The 20,256-nt window shown below is 39.6% G+C and overlaps 1 protein-coding gene across 1 annotated transcript in view; it reads right to left on the reverse strand.

The window, feature by feature from the left end:
- The window catches only part of LOC114461704 (desmoglein-2-like), a 33,296-nt gene extending 16,934 nt beyond the window's left edge, over nucleotides 1-16,362 (reverse strand). The window contains exons 1-5 of the mRNA XM_028443994.1: nucleotides 16,242-16,362; nucleotides 10,816-10,938; nucleotides 5,063-5,218; nucleotides 4,717-4,858; nucleotides 469-629 (exon numbers count right to left, since the gene is read on the reverse strand). Of these exons, the coding sequence (XP_028299795.1) occupies nucleotides 469-629; nucleotides 4,717-4,858; nucleotides 5,063-5,218; nucleotides 10,816-10,938; nucleotides 16,242-16,286 (627 nt within the window). The 5' untranslated portion in view covers nucleotides 16,287-16,362. The remainder of the gene's footprint in view (nucleotides 1-468; nucleotides 630-4,716; nucleotides 4,859-5,062; nucleotides 5,219-10,815; nucleotides 10,939-16,241) is intronic.
- Nucleotides 16,363-20,256: the final 3,894 nt, after the last annotated feature.

Below are 20,256 nucleotides of genomic sequence, written 5' to 3' on the forward strand. Positions count from 1 at the left end.
AAGCAATCAACCAGTCGACTGAACAGTAATCCAAATGAAATTCTGACTCTGAATGACATGTGAGATTAAATATTTTGAGCATCTTTTTATAACTACAAGGCTACGGCCCATTTTAGAGACAAAACTATTTGTTTGATGGTCCCAAGACAGTTTGTTAATAAGAACCCTTAATAACTTTCTTAGATTGAGATTAATCTGAGGTTTATCTCTTAAAGAGTGGTCAGTACCAATCACGATACTTGTAGTGTCTTTGACTTCTATAAAATTAGTTCTTACATAACAACCTCGCCCTAATGCTCTATCTAGCTTTTATGAAATATACTCGAGAGCTGAAACATTTGTTCTGTTTGTCGATCAATATTTAGGTGTCAAAAACATTGAACTTCCATTTTTCTTCTACTTAACAGCCATGATGCATTAAATGTTGCTATCATCCAAATTGTGTAAGTGTATTTCTCCATGGGTTACCTCTCTGTCCAGTGAAGACTTCTTGACATAGATGGTTCCATCAGGACTAATGGAGAACATGTCCTGATCTGGGTTCTGTTCTATGATAGAATAGACAATCTTGGAATTGATGTTCCCTGGTTCATCTATATCTACTGCACTAATTTTAGCGACTGAGTTGCCTGTAGAGAAACAAAAAAACAGTGCTCAGGCATAGATTAACTCAGAAGTAATAATCTGAACAGACCAGAGTGTCTGGACTTCTATGAAAGGTGAACATTTACCTGTAAGCAATAGGTTTATCAGCTTAATATCACTATCAAATGGAAATAGTTAACTGCGTGATTGAAACAGCCATTTGAGTCCAAGTAGAATCAGAAATAATATGAGAACAGTACAAGGTTACAAAGATGATTGTAGGGTCACACCTTAAAAACATTTTGTACTGCCAGGAAGGAGGTGTGTTGAATGCCACTCCTGTCACAACCTCTCAGTCGTTCATACCAAACACACATTCACAATGAAATAGCAATAGGTCCATCGTACAATCCTCGCTCACAAAACAGCCTCAGCAAGAAAATTATTTACCACTCCCTTGAACTTGATAATTCAATTCAGCAAAGATTTAACCGTACAAAAGAAAATGCTAGAAGCTGGACTGGTCCAAGCCAGCAAATGCAACTTTCCTCTTTAGAAAAGTCACAAAATACTGCAGACATGGGCAACTAGAGGCCAGAATAGCTAAAAAAAAAAAACAGACTAAATTACTGAAATATAGACAAAAGGACAACTAAAGTAACAGGAGAATATATAAAATGACAAAAAAAAAAAAAATACACAAATTTTTCCAATAAACATCTCGGGCGGATTCACTAAAGGTTTAGTTGTATTAAAATGTGTGCAAACGTCACTCCACGCGCTAATAAAGAGTACAAAGCCCAGGAAATCAGGAGTGTGCCGCCGCTGCACTGCACGCGCTCTCAATCCATTTAGCGCGTTTCCCCCTAATGAATATGCATAGTAGGTGGATCTCCCAAGGGGGGCAAAATATGGGAGGAGGAAATGCAAATAAATGTATGCAACGCGATTCATGAAATCTGGAACTGTTTGCGGTGATTTGCGGTTTTATTACCAGAAAATAGAGAATCGCTGCAGTAAATGCGGACAAAAAACACAGCGGAGATTAAAAAAAGGCTCCAGTTGTGTGCGTGTTTGTGTAAGAAAGAGAACGCACGCGATCAGCCGCATGCACGCACATCTGTCCTTTGCTGATTACTGTCTCACATACACACAATCAGCCGCACGCACGCACATCTCTCCACTGCGGGATGAATAAAGAATATCTACCTATATAACTATCTGCTGTAATTCATCCATTTTTTAAAATTAATTTCCTCCCCTAACAACTCCAATTCTGCTGCTTAACATTTTTATTTTTGCTTCCGCGCACTCATGTTCACCCTCCATGTTCAACAGAACCCGTACAAAATGCTCATTTAAAAAAAGGGCGGTCTGCACCAGTTCTGCTTGTGCACTCATTTTTGCTGCAATCTTAGTAAATTCCACGCAGCAGGTGAGGAAACTGCGTCACTAAAGGATTTAGGGAAGCATCGTGATTTCTGCTAGTAGTGGGATGGGATATTGACGGTGTTGTGTTTTGTTGTTCAGCGTTCACATTCACTGAATATTATTTGCTGATTTTGCTCATTCCTCACTTGCTGCTGGAGCGCAGGGAACAAATATGATTGCGTGCTTCAGTCAGGTCTGCGCTCCTTGCATGGGCTGCCCAATCTGGTCTGCAATGCTGTAACGGACTGGGTTCTATGTTCTGGTTACGTTCCACTTGTGTGTATTCAGTGGTTAACTGATGCTGGGATTTCCCATGGCCGAGAAGGCATCATGGTTACGTGCAGCTTTCTCTGCCAATGTGTGTCTTTGTTTACATGTTTTCTGAGTGTTGATTGGCTGGGAGGCTGGGGAAAGGGCAGGCGTAAGCGGGGAAAAGACTAGTGCAAAATTCCATTCCCATGGTAGTGTGAGTGTATGATGGTGTAAGATGGTTCTTTGTGTGTTTGATTGTTTATTTTTGGCGTGTTACTACGACCTCCATTAAAGCCTGTAAAACATAACGACTCGAGTCACGTCATTACAATACCTTTTGGGCTGCGGTGAGTGTGTGCGCGCACCCCCTCACTGCGAAAGGCACCGTGCTACTAAACTACCGACTGCAATACGTTCAATAAAATAATATTTTACGTCGGCTTTGCTTGGGGCTCGGGCCTACACTTTAAGTTAATGGGTCGGGCCCGGGTCGGGTCGGGCTGGATTTTTTGGGCCCAATGTAAACTCTAGCTTGAACTCACAACCTCTGTCCCAAGAGACGATGCTCTGTCAATGAGTCAAGACGAAAGACGGGTCTTGACGTCTTGGGTATGTAACTACCCAATTTTGTTCATTGTTTATATTGCTGTGTGTGTGTGTATGTGTATGTGTGTGTGTGTGTGTGTGTGTGTGTGTGTGTGTGTGTGTGTGTGTGTGTGTGTGTGTGCGTGTGTGTGCGTGTGTTATAGTATTAGTTTACTCGTGTAAAAAACTAACACTGCATGTGTTTTTCTTCTCTAACTAACTTTGTGTAGCAGAGCTGCTGCTGAGGCATTAATATTTAATTTATAAATAGTAAAACTATTGAAAAAAATAAATGGTTTATATTGCCTATTGTCATTTTGAGGAAAATATATGAGTATTGGTCCATATCACCCTGGCCTAATGTAACCAAAGCAGTAACGTTTTATCTTGTTTTATATTATTGTATAAACTGTGTGAAATGAGGCGTTCAAACACTGTTTAAAGTAGGATTTTATTAATGAATGTGTTACCTCAATAACAAATAGAAATCACTAGACTGATATGCCACCTTTTTATGTAGCAAGTGTTGCTAATGCTAATTCTACTAGTTAAACAAAGTAAAAAGACTGTGTGTGACTATAAGAACATGTCAGCCCTTTTGTTTCATGTTAATTGTACTTGGAACCAGTTTGATAAATTGCTTACATACACTTTAAAAAAATTTTTTAAAATTACCTTGTCTTAAATTATCTTTTATTAATTTTTTCCATTTAGGGCGATGATTTTAAGTAGGTGAATTGGTTTGTTTAATTGGTAAATAACTTTAAAATAGTCTGAATGATTTGAATGAAAAAAATCGTATTGTGATCGTTATTTTACAACGTGATTTTTTTCCCCATATTGCCCACTCCTACAGTACATGCGTGTGTCTGTGTTAGACTTAAATTAATAAAAAATCTTATTCAGCTACTGCATTGCACTTGTAGGTTATATCAGCATAAATACATAGTAAATGAAAAAAAATGCCTTTTCTAATCTAATGTTCATTTCAACTGTTCTTATTTGATTATTTTTTGTATATAATAGTGTATTTCTATGGACATTGAGTCTGCTGCTAATACATTCATTCAATTAGAAATCACTTGATGTTTTAATGTTTTTTACATAATTATCTTTTTAATGACCTCCATTCTGTTGCAGACAAGGAGAGCTGAGGTAAAGGTAGCACTGCCTTGGGCCACAATGTTTTAAGAGGGAGCCCCCTGCCAGAGTTGGTTGAAATGAAATATTGACAAATACATTTATTTTGTCAAAATTCTTGTTAGTTTTCATTTCTAATGTCTGATTGATTAAAACTAGCATTAGGAGGCCACAGTGCAGGAAGAGCCACTGGCATGAAGGTGAGGACATCAGTCTTAAGGTATAAATTAACGTTAAAAAAGGCCAAAGCCATGTTAAAAAAGGACACGTTTTTTCACCGGAACGCATCAGGTCAATAAAGTCTCACTCTTGTCATTTTCTGAAGCTTGGCAGCCCTGTAAATGTGTAAAAGTTTATTCAGTGTTATCGGGCCACATTTTGGTGAAAATTTCCAAATCTGCAGCAATGCACATATGGTTGATTTGTTTTGCATTTCCAAATTTAGAGGCTTCTTGTAATGCTACTTTTAGGATGATCGGCCTGTTTTTGCAGCCAAGGCAATCTGGGCTGGGACTGGATCTTTGTGCAAAATTTGTTAGTAGGATTTCATCATACGAAGAAGAAGAAAAAGACACAGGATAACAATGGATTAAACTAAATATGCAAAAAAAAAAAAGAAAACACACACAAATGCACACCAGAAAGTTTTTTTTAAGTTGTGGAGGAAAGTGTCTTATGTTACAACAGTTCTTGGAGTCATTAAAGGATGACAAAAGGATTTACCTGTAGCACTGAGCTCAAGCACCTCTGCATCTGGGATTTTCCCAAACACTGGGGCGTTGTCATTCTCATCAAGGACTTTGACTCGTATGTCGATGTTTCGCTCAGCGAGAGTACCGTCCAAGTATGTAGCAACACCTGACAACTGAAACCAGAGAATATAACAACTCTTCAGAAGCTAAACTTCTTTGAATTTTCAGATTTTCAAAGATAAATGCATTCATACACAAATTGAAACATAATGACAATAAACACTATTTATTCTATGAAGAAACAATTAATGTAATTCTTTCTAAACAGGAATTAAGAGGATAATTTAAGTTGCATCAATGGTGCAACGGATACTTACATTATACGAGTCAATGAATTCTCTGTCCAAGATTTTTGTCACACGGATTTTTCCACTTTTAGCATCTACCACAAACGTGTGAAAGGGATCCTTGTTTGCTCCGATACCTTCCAAAGAGTAGACCACATTTGACCCAGTATCAAAATCGGATCGAATCTGAAACATAAAGGGTAACATTGGGTCGTACATCAATCAACATTAAAAGCAGAACAAACTGTTTTTCTGTGTGATTATATAAAACCTAATAAGGAAAACAGATGCTTATGTTTTCAATATTTGTTCTGTTTTCTCTGGACAGTAGCAAATGTCCACTGTCCCTGTTTTGGCTTGCAGATCATAGGTTGGAGATCAGCAGCTTCCGGCTCAAACCTGTTGCAGTAATGAACATAGCACTTGAACTTCCCTTCAGCATCAGTGGGAATACTGGGAACACTGGAAACCCTCACAGCAGGACTCGTCAGTTAAACAGTGTCACATGTGTTTGTAATCGCCGCCAAAGCTGCAGCTATCAATACTTTGTTAATCAATTATTCTATTGATTAATTGAGTAACTGAATAAAATGCACTTTTGCTTGATTAAAGCCTAATATTAAACATTCAACAGAAAATAAGGTTGATCACTTATTCATAATGATCAATTTGTTTAGTTTTTAAGAAAAATGTATACTTGTTTATTACATAAGTAGAAAAAGAAAATATGTGAAAAGATTCCACAACATGTAATGTCAGCCTGAGGCAAGATATATATATATATATACGTTTTTTTTTGTTTAAATTAGTGAGGCTTCAAGGCAGAGAAAATTCATTGATAATTTTGTAATCAAGGTATTTGAGGAATCGTTGCATCCAGCGCTTTAGTTCTTGGACGACTCTGCAGTGGTTGGATGTATCAGGGAGGGGGACGAGGTGGAGTGCAGGACTGCTGTAGACAGCTTTGTCACATGAAGTGAGCGGAACCATCTACAGCTCAATGTGACAAAGACCTAAGAGCTGATTGTGGACCTGAGGAGAACCAAGAGGCCAGTCAGCCCTGTCTCCATCCAGGAGGTCGGTGTAGACAATGTGGAGGAGTACAAATACCTGGTAGTGGTAATTGACAATAAACTGGTCTGGGGGAAGAACACTGACTCCCTCTACAGGAAGGGCCAAAGCCGCCTCTATTTTCGGAGACAGCTGAGGTCCTTCAACATCTGCAGAAAAATGCTGAGGATGTTTTATAAGTCCACACCGGACCGTGACAGAACGAACCAGCCATCAGTGGACCTAGCAGAGATGGATATGGCAGAGATGGACCTGGCTGAAAGGACTTCATATTGGCAGAGCTACCTTCTGGAGGCCAGGGAAGATCTGTTGTATGGATGGGAGGACGAGCCTGTTAGGGATCCCTACTGGGGAACTCGACTGGCTTTGGGAGGACCCCGGAGCCTACAACGAGGTAGAGGTCGGTCCAAAAGAAAGGGCCAACCCCGCCAGTCCCCTAGCGTCCAGGCTAGCGTTCCTGTGTCTCCTAGCTCCCAGGCTAGCGTTCCTGTGTCTCCTAGCTCCCAGGCTAGCGTTCCTGTGTCTCCTAGCTCCCAGGCTAGCGTTCCTGTGTCTCCTAGCTCCCAGGCTAGCGTTCCTGTGTCTCCTAGCTTCCAGGCTAGCGTTCCTGTGTCTCCTAGCTCCCAGGCTAGCGTTCCTGTGTCTCCTAGCTTCCAGGCTAGCGTTCCTGTGTCTCCTAGCTCCCAGGCTAGCGTTCCTGTGTCTCCTAGCTCCCAGGCTAGCGTTCCTGTGTCTCCTAGCTCCCAGGCTAGCGTTCCTGTGTCCCCTAGCTGTCAGGCTAGCGTTCCAGTCCCGGCTCCACGCACCCGGCCGCCGCCTGCCCAGCCGCCAGTCCCGGCTCCCCGCTCCCGGCCGCCGCCTGCCCAGCCGCCAGTCCCGGCTCCCCGCTCCCGGCCGCCGCCTGCCCAGCCGCCAGTCCCGGCTCCCCGCACCCGGCCGCCGCCTGCCCAGCCGCCAGTCCCGGCTCCCCGCACCCGGCCGCCGCCTGCCCAGCCGCCAGTCCCGGCAGCCGCCTGCCCAGCCGCCAGTCCCGGCTCCCCGCACCAGGCCGCCAACTCCCAGCTTTCCCGGCCCGTCTGAGCCCTCTTCGCCGGAGGTCTTCCCGTCTGCCTCGTCTGAGCCCTCTTCGCCGGAGGTCTTCCCGTCTGCCTCGTCTGAGCCCTCTTCGCCGGAGGTCTTCCCGTCTGCCTCGTCTGAGCCCTCTTCGCCGGAGGTCTTCCCGCCTGCCTCGTCTGAGCCCTCTTCGCCCGGCCCGCCGGAGGTCTTCCCGCCTGCTTCGCCGGCTCCGCCTCATGGGAGGCCGCCGGACTCCTGGTCCCCTGCTTTGCCGGCTCCCACCCAGGTTTGGTTTTTGGGGTGGTTTGAATTTTGTTTTTAGGAGCGTTTGGAACCCGCTCCTTAAAGGGGGGGTTATGTCATGTTCTGTTGGTTAAGTTTAGTTATTCTGTGTCTTTGTTTATTTTGAGTCTAGTCTTGTGTTAACGCTTGTCTGTGTTTCAGGGATTCCTGCTTGTGGCTCCACCCCCCCCCCCCCCCCCAGTGATGTCTGTGTGCTTGGTTGGTGATTGATTAGGTCCCTCATGTTTTCACCCAGGTGTGGCCCATTCCTAATCAGGCCTCCTCTACTATTTAACTGTGTGCTTGGTCACAGTGTGGTTGCTGGTTCGTTGTGTAATGTTGTCAGGTTCGTTGTCTCCCACTTCGTGTACAGTTGTGTCTAGTCTTGCTCCCTGTTCCTGCTCCCCTGTTTTTGGATTTTAGTTTGGATTTTGGAATTTGCTTTAAAGAATAAACATGGACTGGTTCCAAGAACGCTACTCGTCTATCCTGCCTCCATCTCTCCTTGCATTTGGGTCCGGACCCACACCGGACCGTGACAATTTGTATATTATTATTATTATTATCTTACTTTATTTTTTACTACTGTAATGTGTGTGCACCTGATCCTTATTTTTTAACAGTGTTTTACTTAAATTATACACCTATTTAACGTTTATTCTTTCTTTCGTCTTTGTTAAACGTTTTATTCTTTTTATTTTTTTACAAAGCAATTTGCCACTGGGATTAATAAACAAATTCTGATTGTGATTTAAAGGAGCATAGGGCAGGATCTAGAAATCAGACTCCATAGTGACACCATGGTGGTTAGGGTAACTGCAGCCATCAGCCAAGCAGCGCAGGGGCGTGCATCAACTGTTTACAGCTGATACTGTAACTAGAAGATGAATACTCGACCGAAGACTGACGGGACCCGATGGCACCAGACGGGTCGGGTTCGGACAGATATTTAGAACTGGTGGTTGGGTTCGGTCACATTGTGTCATTTGCATGTAGTGTTCTTCTTTTCCTGCTCCAGCAGCCACAGCTGATGTAGCCCGGATTAATGCAGCTTTAAATGTATAACAATGAGAGCTGTGATCCGCTAGGCAAGGAGAATGGACCAGAGGAGGAAAATTTGAAAGGAATACAGGGGTCGCTTGCGTTTATGTTTGACGTTTGCTTGTTACACGTGCGCTGATCTGATGTTAACATTAACAATTGTTTGTTAATAAAATCGGTGCTTACCACAAAAACAAACGTAAATACGTAATTTCTTTGAGAAAAAAATGAGGTTTATCACTGTTGGGTCAGATGTGATGAGAAAATACGGCCCGATCCGCACTCCTAGTGTGACATGGTTATTTATTTACTCGCCGTTCACGTGACTGTTTACTGCAAGACCTGTGCACATGCCTCTGCATACATCTGTGGAACCAAACAGTAGTTTAGTCCACCGTGCTTGTCTTCTTTCAGTCTCCAAGCCGTCTTCTTCTCATTCTTCCATATTTCTGGTTTATTCTTAAGCCGTCGAGAACGCTTTGCCCAGAACAGCAGCACAAGATGTATCACACAATCTTTTCAAGGCAATAAGGAGAAATGTGTGTGGGCTCAATCTCTTTGGTTTAGAATGCTTCATTACCCATTAGCATTAAAAAAAAACTTAAAATGAATGTTTATTTTTTTCTCAAATCCTGCCCTATGCTGCTTTAAAGAGATCCTACTACATTAACTATCATCCAGTCGGCTTGAAGACTACAAACACTCCTGCTTTGAAAGTTCCATCTTTTCTCTGTATCACTTTACTATAGCATATCTGATGCTATAAAGATCCCGTGTGCATTAATATAACAATGGTCAGCTGTTAGCGTAAAAGGTACAGCCTACAGATATGATAAACTTCTTCAGTCCGGTCAGTTGTGATCAATTGTTCTTAAAACATTTTTCTCCTGCTGCTATATTTACAGTGACTTTTGATGCACGTTCATACAGCAAATCTGAGGGGTATTCCATAAAGGAGGGTTAACAAACTCTGAGTCTATCCATAAACTCTGGGTCAACATACCCCACGATGGGAAACTCTGGGTATCAGATTCCATTACAGCTGGTATGAAGTGGGTTAATCAACCCTGAGTATGTAAACCTTGGGTTACTTACGTGCACTCGCGCGATAAAAAGCCATCATCAATGGATCACAGATGACTTGAGCTGCCATGACAACCACCCGGAAAATAGTGATTAATTCACCCTAATGGGTGAAAAATAAGCCAGTGTTTGAGGAATATGAGCCTGTTCTAAAGGTGCGTTCAGTCTTCAGTGATTATAGTGGCTTAAATCATCCGTAATTAGTCACACTTTTTGGTCGCTTCATCACTTTATCTCTTCAGTGACGTGACGAGTGGTGAATAATATGAATAAAATGTGTCTGAGGAGACGTGTCAGCAGCATAGGATGGCTGCATAGAGAGCCCTCCTGTTACACTGGATATTAAGACAGCTTGATATTGCATCATTTATATTGATTTTTAATGTAATATTGTCGAAAAAAGTGGATTAATTTAAATTATCATCTCCTCCTTTATATTATCCACAGGTTTGTATTCAGAGAACTTTACTACAGACATCAGTAGATATTTTAATGCAGATCAACCTCTCAGTGTCTTTCACTTAATGATCTACATCTACAATGTTATAAAGAAAACTACCATTTGCACACAAAAAAAAACAAAAAAAAGAAAAGCAACACAACAATTAGTAATGATGTGAGCACGTCTGTGGTGTGTGATGTTATTAATGTGTTTCAGAGAAAAGTGTTAAGGTTTATTAAAGTGTTCAGAAATGGTGTTCAGGTGGGCGGAGCCAGGTAGAAACCCAGGGTTTCTTTGATAAAACCTGCCAGCGACCAGGTTTAGTTCACGGACAATGTTGCCATGGTAACATACTCAGAGAAGAACATTCCTCGTGTTTAGGAATGGGATACTCAGAGTTTCCCTCATTTCAGCCTGAACATACTCAGAGTTTGAACATAACCTGCTTTATGGAATACCCCTCTGTAGACACTTATGAATAACATTTACAGAGTGTAGCTTTTGTCAGAAAATAATAGTTTTCATGACATTACAGAGAAAATAGACAGGAAAATAGGAGGAAGAGGTTGCCTTGGAATCCTGTAAGCAGGAAAAACCCTGCCCTGTGTTTTTATCAATTGATGCATATGTTAAGGTGTGGATTTAACAATAATAATAATAATAACAATAATAAAAATAATAAAAATAACAATAACAATAACAAAAACAATAATAATAATAATAATAATAATAATAATTTCTATCAATTTGTTCACTAATGTGTGGGCACAGTTGGAACATGAGGGTAACTAATGTAACTAATACTTACCCTGGCAATGTATTCAAGGTGAGTGTAGTCTTTGTTTTCTTTCAAAGGTGTTGGCGGAAGAATCCAGTGTCTTCTTTTTCTGATCAGATTCTGACTCGAAGCGACCCACACCACTGGGACAACCTGTGGACCAAAGCACAGGGGTTGTTTCCACAATGAAGCATGATCCCACTAAGCTTTCACTCTTGCACCCAATATCATCTGATCAACACTGCACCAGGACCAGGGATGGCTGACCCTGCTATAGCTTCAAGGGTTAGATGCTACCAACATGCTAACATAACCCTGGATCTAATTCATGCACGCCACCAAAGTGCCTTTACAATAAATAAAAAAGTTACATTTACCTATAAAAGCAAGGATGGTGTGTGTGTGTGTGTGTGTGTGTGTGTGTGTGTGTGTGTGTGTGTGTGTGTGTGTGTGTGTGTGTGTGTGTGTGTGTGTGTGTGTGTGTGTGTGCAGTGCAAATATCTTCCCGACGCGGTGCGAGTTCGACCTGAAACTTGGTCGACGGGTTCCAAATACCCCAAGTGTGTGTATCTGTTATTTTGGTGTAATTTGGTCATTTCAAAATGTTTAATTTAATTTTATTTCACTTCTGGATGGCCCCGAAATGAAACCTATTCAACTTTTGACCTCAGGGTGTGAGGGGGCGCTATCTATCACCACTTCCGGCTCCGGGTTCCTGACGTTTGTTTGGGTTAAAAAAAAAAAAAAGAAGGTCGATATTAAAAACGTTTTGCTAAAAGTCTTTCAAGTTAATATTTCATGGTTATTTAATATTATTCCTTACTTTAAATCTCGGGTCACAAACTTCACTTCCTCCTTCATCTCCATGAGTGTGTGCGGTGGCTGTGCCGACAGTCAATAGCCGACCTTATCGCAAACATTCTGATTCTTCAGACAGAGGAATGTAACGTTATTGTGCGCGGATGGGTCCACTATGATTATTGTTTCTACTTATATTCTTCTATGTGCTTTTTCGTGATACTTTCGGGTCTCTCTCTCTCTCTCTCTCTCTCTCTCTCTCTCTCTTTTTTACACACACACACACAAACACAAACATGAACACATACACACACACACACAGTATTATATTATCACTATCTAATCGTACTACTACCATATTATTGTTATTGCTATTCTTATATTATTCTTTTTTTGTATTATTCTTTTATCTTATAGTTACTGGTATTCTCATTGTATTATTATTATTGCTATTACCTTATTATTTTATGTTTTTATTGTTTTTATTGTATTATAGTACCTGGATTTTCATTATATTATTTTGTTATTGTTATTGTATAATTGTACTACTATTGTATTAAAGTTATTGCTTTTCTTATAAATACCATTATATTCTTTTTCATTATTAATATATATTTTTATTATAGTTACTGGTGTTCTCATTGTATTATTAGCATTGCTATATTATCATTATATTACCTTATAATTATTTAATATTGTTTATCATTAATATTGTTTTTAGTGCATTATTATATTATTTTGTTATTGCAATTATTACCATTAATATCATTACAACATTACTTTTATTACTATTACTACTTTCACTATTAATATTATATCCCTATCAACATATTTATTACTATCAGGGCTCAACACAAACTTATCCAGTGGTGGCACTGGTGTGACAAACTTTCTCTGTTAGTCGAGGGGTTGTACAGCATAGACATACATGCTGACTTAACTGGCTACCGTAGTTACCGTGTCTCTCTTAACAACCTGCCGCGGATTATGTGCAAGAAGCGCGCCTGCATGTGTGATAGATAACGCACGGAGGAGATGGCTGACACACACACACACACACGGTATTTATAATAAAAATATACTAAATGAGTAAAATAAAATAAAAACTAAATATTTATACAAAAAGTACACAAAATGACAACAGAAATGCATTAAAATATACAAAAAGGCTCCAAAAACACAAAAATTTACTCCAAAAAACATACATTACAGAAAAATACACCAAACAACAACAAACATGAAAATGACTAAAAATACACTAAAACTAAATATTTATACAAAAATACACAAAATAACAACAGAAATGCACAAAATTACATAAAAAAGATACAAAAATACACATAATGATTCCAAAAACATACATTACAGAAAAATACATCAAACGAAAAAAATATGAAAATGAGTAACAAAAACAATAATTATACAAAAAATGCACCAAAACACAAAAGAAAGATACAAAAATACGCAATTATACCCCTTATGCTCCCACATGAACGGGTACTGTACGAGTCAAGATAATGGAAGGATGATTGATTGATCCCTGAGTTCCATCAATTCAATTATAAATTCACTTTTGCAATGACATCACAACCCATACATATTTAGATAAGGGAAGGCTTGCATCTGTTTTGGAAATAGTTTAAATGTTGCCAAAAGTGGATCTGCTAAGACAACCAATAAGGCCAGTAAGAAACACCACCTTACGTACTGCTTACTACTAAAGCACCATCAAACAACAAACAACTTATACTAATATACTCAATGTTTTCAAATTCCAATGGTACATAACTAGTTTGACTCAAAACTCTTTCTTTTCAGGATCGGTTAAGGAAGCGGGCTTGTAATCAGAGCAAGGATATTTCAAAAGGTTAAGAACAGATTTAAATGAAATTTGGTGAGCTGATGTAAACTTGCCTGAGGTTTGTGCTCTCTGTGTGCACTTGTCTTGTAATTGTAATTTTGTAAATGCTCATTAATCCTGCATGTAGAAACAGAACGTTTTTCAGTATTGATGATAATGCCTCTTTTAGGCTAAACCCATGTCACTATGCCTCACAGCTAGAAATCATGTGTTGTTGGTGATAAAACTTTGACAGATGGATGAATGGATTGATATGTAATAAAGATTTATCAAAGTCTTGTCACTCATCTAATGTTTTGAGAGCCAAATGTACTTCTAGAGACCCAGATTTTCCCTTTTAAAATTTCACAAATTTTCATTTAGATTCCATTTCATTATCTTTTCTTATTTACTGGCTATTAAACTTCCTGAAACCATACCAAACATGGTCAATGAACTTAATAAAGTTACTGTTTATTTTGTATCTTATGTGCTTCAGATGATTTATGGAAAATAACATGAAATATTTGACATGTCCATTTACTGCACTTGCTAGTCACTAACTAATTTAATACTGCAATTATCTCCATTAGGCCTCGTACCAGGGGCTTGGGACCCGCTGCTGTAAAAGAATGAAATGGATTAGTTAGAGTGAAACTATATGTAGATATCATATAAGCTGCATGTTGGAGTCTGAAGCTTCTCTGTTTCAGAGATCATTGATCACTTTTACAGGGGCTCCTTGTCCATTATGATCATAATGCATATGTAGATGCTTACATTACACAGGATTAAATCTCAGCATCTCAGACCTATTCTAAAAAGATTTACTTGTTTAGTGTATCTATGTTCAATCTAAGTTCTCTGGGGAAAAATAAAATATTCAAATAAGAAGCAAAGGCAATTGGTTTGTTGAACAAATGTCGTTATAAAGCTGGAATTGTGTGTGTTTAATGAAGGAAATGCAGCCATGTGATTTTCCTACATCATAATTGAGCCTGATATTATTGGCTGCAAAGGTTGGAATATTTATTCAAATTATGGGTGTCACCTGGAGTGACCTATGAATTTCAAAGTAGCAAGTAGATCACATGATGTCAAATTAAACTCTTGAAAAAAAAAGAATTAGGAAATGTACATATTGTACACAAAGACATCTACTTAATTACAATAATGTGAGCATTTGTAATGTGAGGCTAGAAAGTCAAAATCGGCCTGCAGGAGAAAGTAAAAGTGACAGAGATAATTCAATAATTTGTTGTGGATATTTCAGTCCCTCCAAATTCATAATTTCAATTAAATTTTCTCCCACATTTCCCATGCATTTATCACACGACTGCAGTCACAAAATGTCAAAAGAACTCTTTTTCTAAAATCCTGCAATTTTGCCCAAACATTACCACAATGTGATAACTGTCATTTATCACATGGATATTATTGCTGCTTTACATACTTTATCATAGCATATCAACATAACATTTATACATGGAAGTGCAAACGGCACATTCATGTTGAAATGACTTCTTTTCCCACCCATAATCTGTGGCCCAATTGAGATCAAACTGCTCCTTATATAGAGCCCCTGAGTTAGTCTCCGAGGATACTGTTCCAAAGAGCTTATTTGTCATATTTGTAATTATTTTTATCCAATTACTTCTGTGTGCTTTAGTCTAAACCTTTTTATCATATTTTTGCCAATCAATGCATTTGAATTTGTTTCAAAGGTGCTTTAAAAATGAAGTTTGATTGATTGACAGCCTACCTGTAAATGAAGTAATCATTGTTGCCAGTGAGAGCTTGTCTGTGTGACGTGGGATGATAGATGGTAATGTGATAGTACAAAGTAGAGATGTTGGGTATTAGCTTTTTGCCATTTTTGTCCAACCCTTAATTTCTGATTAACAGATACCAATATATACAGAGAAACCCCCATCCAGCCAGCCATCAATTTTCCAACCCTCATCGGGCGCTGGACAGAGGTATAGCCTGGACAGGGCGCCAGTCTATCACAGTCTTTATATAGAGATGGACTGGCGTATCTATAGATGCCAATCAACCTAACAGTCATGTTTTTGGATTGTGGGAGGAAGCCAGTGTGTGTGTGTGTGTGTGTGTGTGTGTGTGTGTGTGTGTGTGTGTGTGTGTGTGTGTGTGTGTGTGTGTGTGTGTGTGTGTGTGTGTGTGTGTGTGTGTGTGTGTGTGTGTGTGCGTGCGTGCGTGCGTGCGTGTGGAGTATTAAAAAACATTTTTTGTAGTGCTAAAATTTATTAAAAATACACAAAATGACTCCAGAATCACACTACAATGGCAACAAAAACAATAATTATACCAAAAAATGCACAAAAACAACACAAAGATACAAAAATACACACGACTCCAAAAAACATACATCCCATAGAATTAAACCAGGAAAATTGCACCAACATTTTGCACCCGCAAATATACCCCTATATAACATGACAGAGTACAGAGTATGTGCACCTCTTTGTACATCCAACCTTTAAACACATACTCATTTGGCCATAATTGACAACTCTACTTAAGCTCCCACATGAATGCATAATTCCGACGGGCACTGTACTAGTCTTTTTAAAATAAGAAAACTCATTCAACTTCAGTTATGTAAAAAAACCCTATATTTATATTTAACATCTTATCTCAAACCACAGGACATATTGCTTTCTGGATATTGGATTTCATTAAAAACATTGGCCGATAATATCGCCCATCGCTACACAACGTACTAGGTTACAAAGGCTTCTCTGTTCGACCACATTCATACAGAACAAAAGGCAAAGCAAACAGCAGCTGGACTCACCACACACAGCAAGAATAAAATCCGAACCGAACAAATCCCAAACATGACTGATGTGCATGCAAAGCGCCGACGGACTGATACACTTTTACTGAGCAGCTGGGAGTGCCCAGCCTTATTACACAGAGACTCCCAACAAACAGGTTGATCCAGCCAACAAGGTGGAGGTGTGGCTCTCACAGGCCAGCAACTCCCTGAGACAAAGCTGCTTTGTTTATTTATATGCAACAAGCACAATATACAGACAACCATACACTTAAAGCTCATAAACAACAATCAGTGAATCAACAGATTAGAAGCATTTTAAAAACCAAACCATAAAAGAGATATAGAGAGGAAAGGAACAAACAAGCAAAGGCTTTAGATAGAAGATAACTCAATGGTATCATAGAATGAAATATGATTTTGTGCGAAGATTAACTCTTTGATTATGTCTAATAATTTTGTTGATTTATTATTTTAATTTTAAGGGATTTATAACAAACAATTGTTAAAAGCAGTAAAATGAGGTTTAAGTTGAGAATATTTAGCTTTATGTATGAAAAAACTGTCTGGAAAATAATTTTCCTGGCGCAGAAACAGGGCCATGATGCCACAGATTTTCACACATATTAATGATGGTATATTTATTATGATATTTGTATATGAGGTCTGTAATGCTGTGAAATATACAGCTTCCACATACAATCTACAAACAGGTTTGCCATACTATGATGAACATATTCTTAAAGTCATCAAACAAATAGGAGCTCACCTTGCATAACGCATTATAATAAAAAACAACAACAACAACAACAACAGAATAATTTAAGTGTTTTCTTTTGGGGGTTTGCCAGTTCTCCCCTTGTAAGGCAATGCAAGGCAAGGCAAATTTATTTGTATAGCGCATTTCATTCACAAGGCAACTTCTTTGCCTGCGTTGGTCCTGTCCACTTTCCTCCAACCACACAGGTGTTAGGTTGCTTGGAGTCTATACCTTGTGTTTAATGGCCTGTACTACGAACCTGGAAAAGTATATCTGGGATATCTCTCTGTTAGCAGGCTTCACCTAATCAAACATTCTCTGTCAGATAATGTTTGATTAGACGTGGATAGAGTTGTAATGTTCTGTAAATTGTTGTTTGTCATACAAACACAACATGCTTTTCAAAAACATACATTATGATTATACAGTCGATATTAAGTGATTTGTAATCTTTTAGACCAGCCAGTGTATGAGGACATGTGTAGCTAACAACGTCTGAATGAGAAACAGCTTCTAAATTTATGGGAAAATATCTCCACACATCTTTGTCTTAACCAGAGTGTCAACATTCTGCCATTTGCAGGCCTTTAGCAGCTTTTAACACACAAGTCAGAGGTCAGTTGGTAAACAAGAAGAGCTGACAAGGCGCTGCTTGTGTTTAGTCAATCCAGAATGAATCCATCGTGGTTTAAACTGATGCTGCTAGGAGGGAGAGGGGTAAGTCACGCGAGATGTTCTGAGAGTCACGCGACAGTCTGTGAAAAATGGACCGATATTACGCCAAGTATGTGATGGAAACCGGACAGAAAGCCGCGAGCACGTCAAGTAAGTCTGCAAAACTACGAAAGAATGACTCATCTACCGATACATCAGATCTGGAGGCAGAATCTCAGATGGAGGTCCTAAAATCCATCAATAAGAGGCTGGGTGTGGTCGATTTACTGCACCAAGACTTTCAGGAAATGAAAACCAGCCTGGAATTTGCCTACCAACAAATTCAGGACTTACAAAAAGTCAATCAAGACATCCATTTGGCTTTATCTGCGGTGACCTCAGAGGTAAAAGAGCTGAAAAATGAAAACAAGCTTCTTAAAGAGACAGTCCTGGATATCAAATCTCGCAGTATGCAAGACAACGTGATATTGTCAAGCATCCCAGAAACCCCCAACGATGACTTAGAGACTCTGCTGAAAAACTTCATGTCGTCTGCGCTTAAAATCCCGGCAGAAACCGTGAAAAACATCACCTTTCACCGTGTCCATTGTCTCGGTCCACGCAGAGGTAACCACCCACGCCCTATCATTGCCAAATTTGAACACTTTCAACAGAAAATCCAGGTTAAAAGTAAAGGTCGGGAACTTAAAGGTACGCAATTCGGCATGAATGATCACTTCCCTCGAGAAATAAATGAACGACAAAAAACCCTTAATCCTATCTTCAAAGAAAACCGTCAGAGCGGGCGTAATTCCAAACTGGTTGTAGACAAGCTTTACATTGATGGCCAACTGTTTAGGGATTCTAACATCACCCCCTGGCTCTGGGGGGGTGGCCTGGGGCTCCTTGGCCCCCACTCTTTCTGCTGTCCTGGCTGCATCTGTGGGCCCGGGGCAGTTCCTGAGTTTGCGGTAGGGGTTTTTGCACATATACTGGTCTACAATGCACTGGCATGCCTTGGGATGTGGGATAAAACTCATACTGGGCTTAATTTTAGACACGTTAATCCCAAATACCTGCTTTAGGTATTACCACTCACTCCTTCCCCCTGTCCACAGCCACCACCATTATAGCTAAACTTCACACTTGTTACCATACTGGGTTGATTACATAACATAATAAGCACAATATATTCTACAACTTCACATTTAAAAAAAAAAGAAAAAAAAAAAACTGATGCTGTAATTGTTGATCAGTCGTGGCGTTGTTTTACTTATTATTATTATTATTATTATTATTATTATTATTATTATTATTATTATTATTATTATTATTATTATTAATAATAATAATAATAATAATAATATTAAAAACTCCTACTGTAGCTCACAGCCTGTTATTGAAGTCAGTCTGATTATATTTGTTACAAAGGGTGACTAACAGCTCAATAGTGTTTAAATTAGCTCAGCAGACAGTGACTGCCAGTCCTGTTAATCACAGGGTGGAGTGGGGCTGTGCAGTGTGAATAGAAACTGGTTTTTACACCAACACACACACACGCACGCATACGTACACACACACAGGGCTGTTTAAACATGCTCCTATAGAGGAAGAAACATGTCTACACAGAGTGACACACCTTGGAGTTTGAAGCGATCAAACGAGATGAAACTTGAAATGGTTTGTATTTGATTCATGTTTTTGTTTACTTTGAAATACAAAGAAAATGAGATGTAAGATGACACTGAATCAGTTCCCCGACGGGAAGATTCTGTCATTACAGCAGCAATGAAGAAGAAAAAGAAGAAAATGGAATAAATTGTTTAAGCAGAATTCAAATTTTTACTCACATGGATATGTGTATACTGAAGTAGCCCATTGTGCGTGTGAGCATATTAATTTATACAGATTGAAATTCACTACACAGTTGATTTTGTTTGTTAAAGATTAGTTGGTTTCCAGGGTGAGGAGACCAAACTTGGTGGATTTTCTTTCAAAAAAAAAGACGTCCATGAAGCCTTTTGGAGCTGCATTAATCTGCTGTGGGGTAAATAACTGTGTGAGTGTTTGTTTGTGGCCCTGTGAGAGTCTGGCACCCAGTCCAGGGTGTGCTCCACCCCACGCCCATCGAGAGCTAGAGATCAGCAAAGCAGCAATATAAATGATGATTGGTGTTTCTGCCTGCTGGAACACAAAGGTGAACCTGTGATTGTGATGAGCACACTCGGCTCTCATGTCTTCTATCATACGGCCGTACCTACCTCCCCAGTCCAGTTCACTCCCGCTTCTCTTTGTTTCTTACTCGCACAAAGGCAGGACGCTCTAACTGGTTCCATGAAAACAAGACTTTAGTGTAAACACACACTCCGTTTATTCACACTCACACAGGGAGAGCAATGAAAAGGGTCTAATGCTGCAGCAGGAATCTAAATCGCCAACATCATTCCTCCATCTGAAGACTGCTGAATCACTAAGGCCCTGTTTACACAAGAACGCTCACGGGTGAAAACAGCAAAATGTTTTCCTAGATTTCCGTATTGTTTAGACGGCGCCGGGGTTTTCATGAGGTAAATACGCAAGAATCCCAGACCACCTTCCAAAGTGGAAAACCTGGTGACG

The sequence above is a fragment of the Gouania willdenowi genome, chromosome 4 (genome assembly GCF_900634775.1).
Source record: "Gouania willdenowi chromosome 4, fGouWil2.1, whole genome shotgun sequence".
NCBI lineage: Eukaryota > Metazoa > Chordata > Actinopteri > Blenniiformes > Gobiesocidae > Gouania > Gouania willdenowi.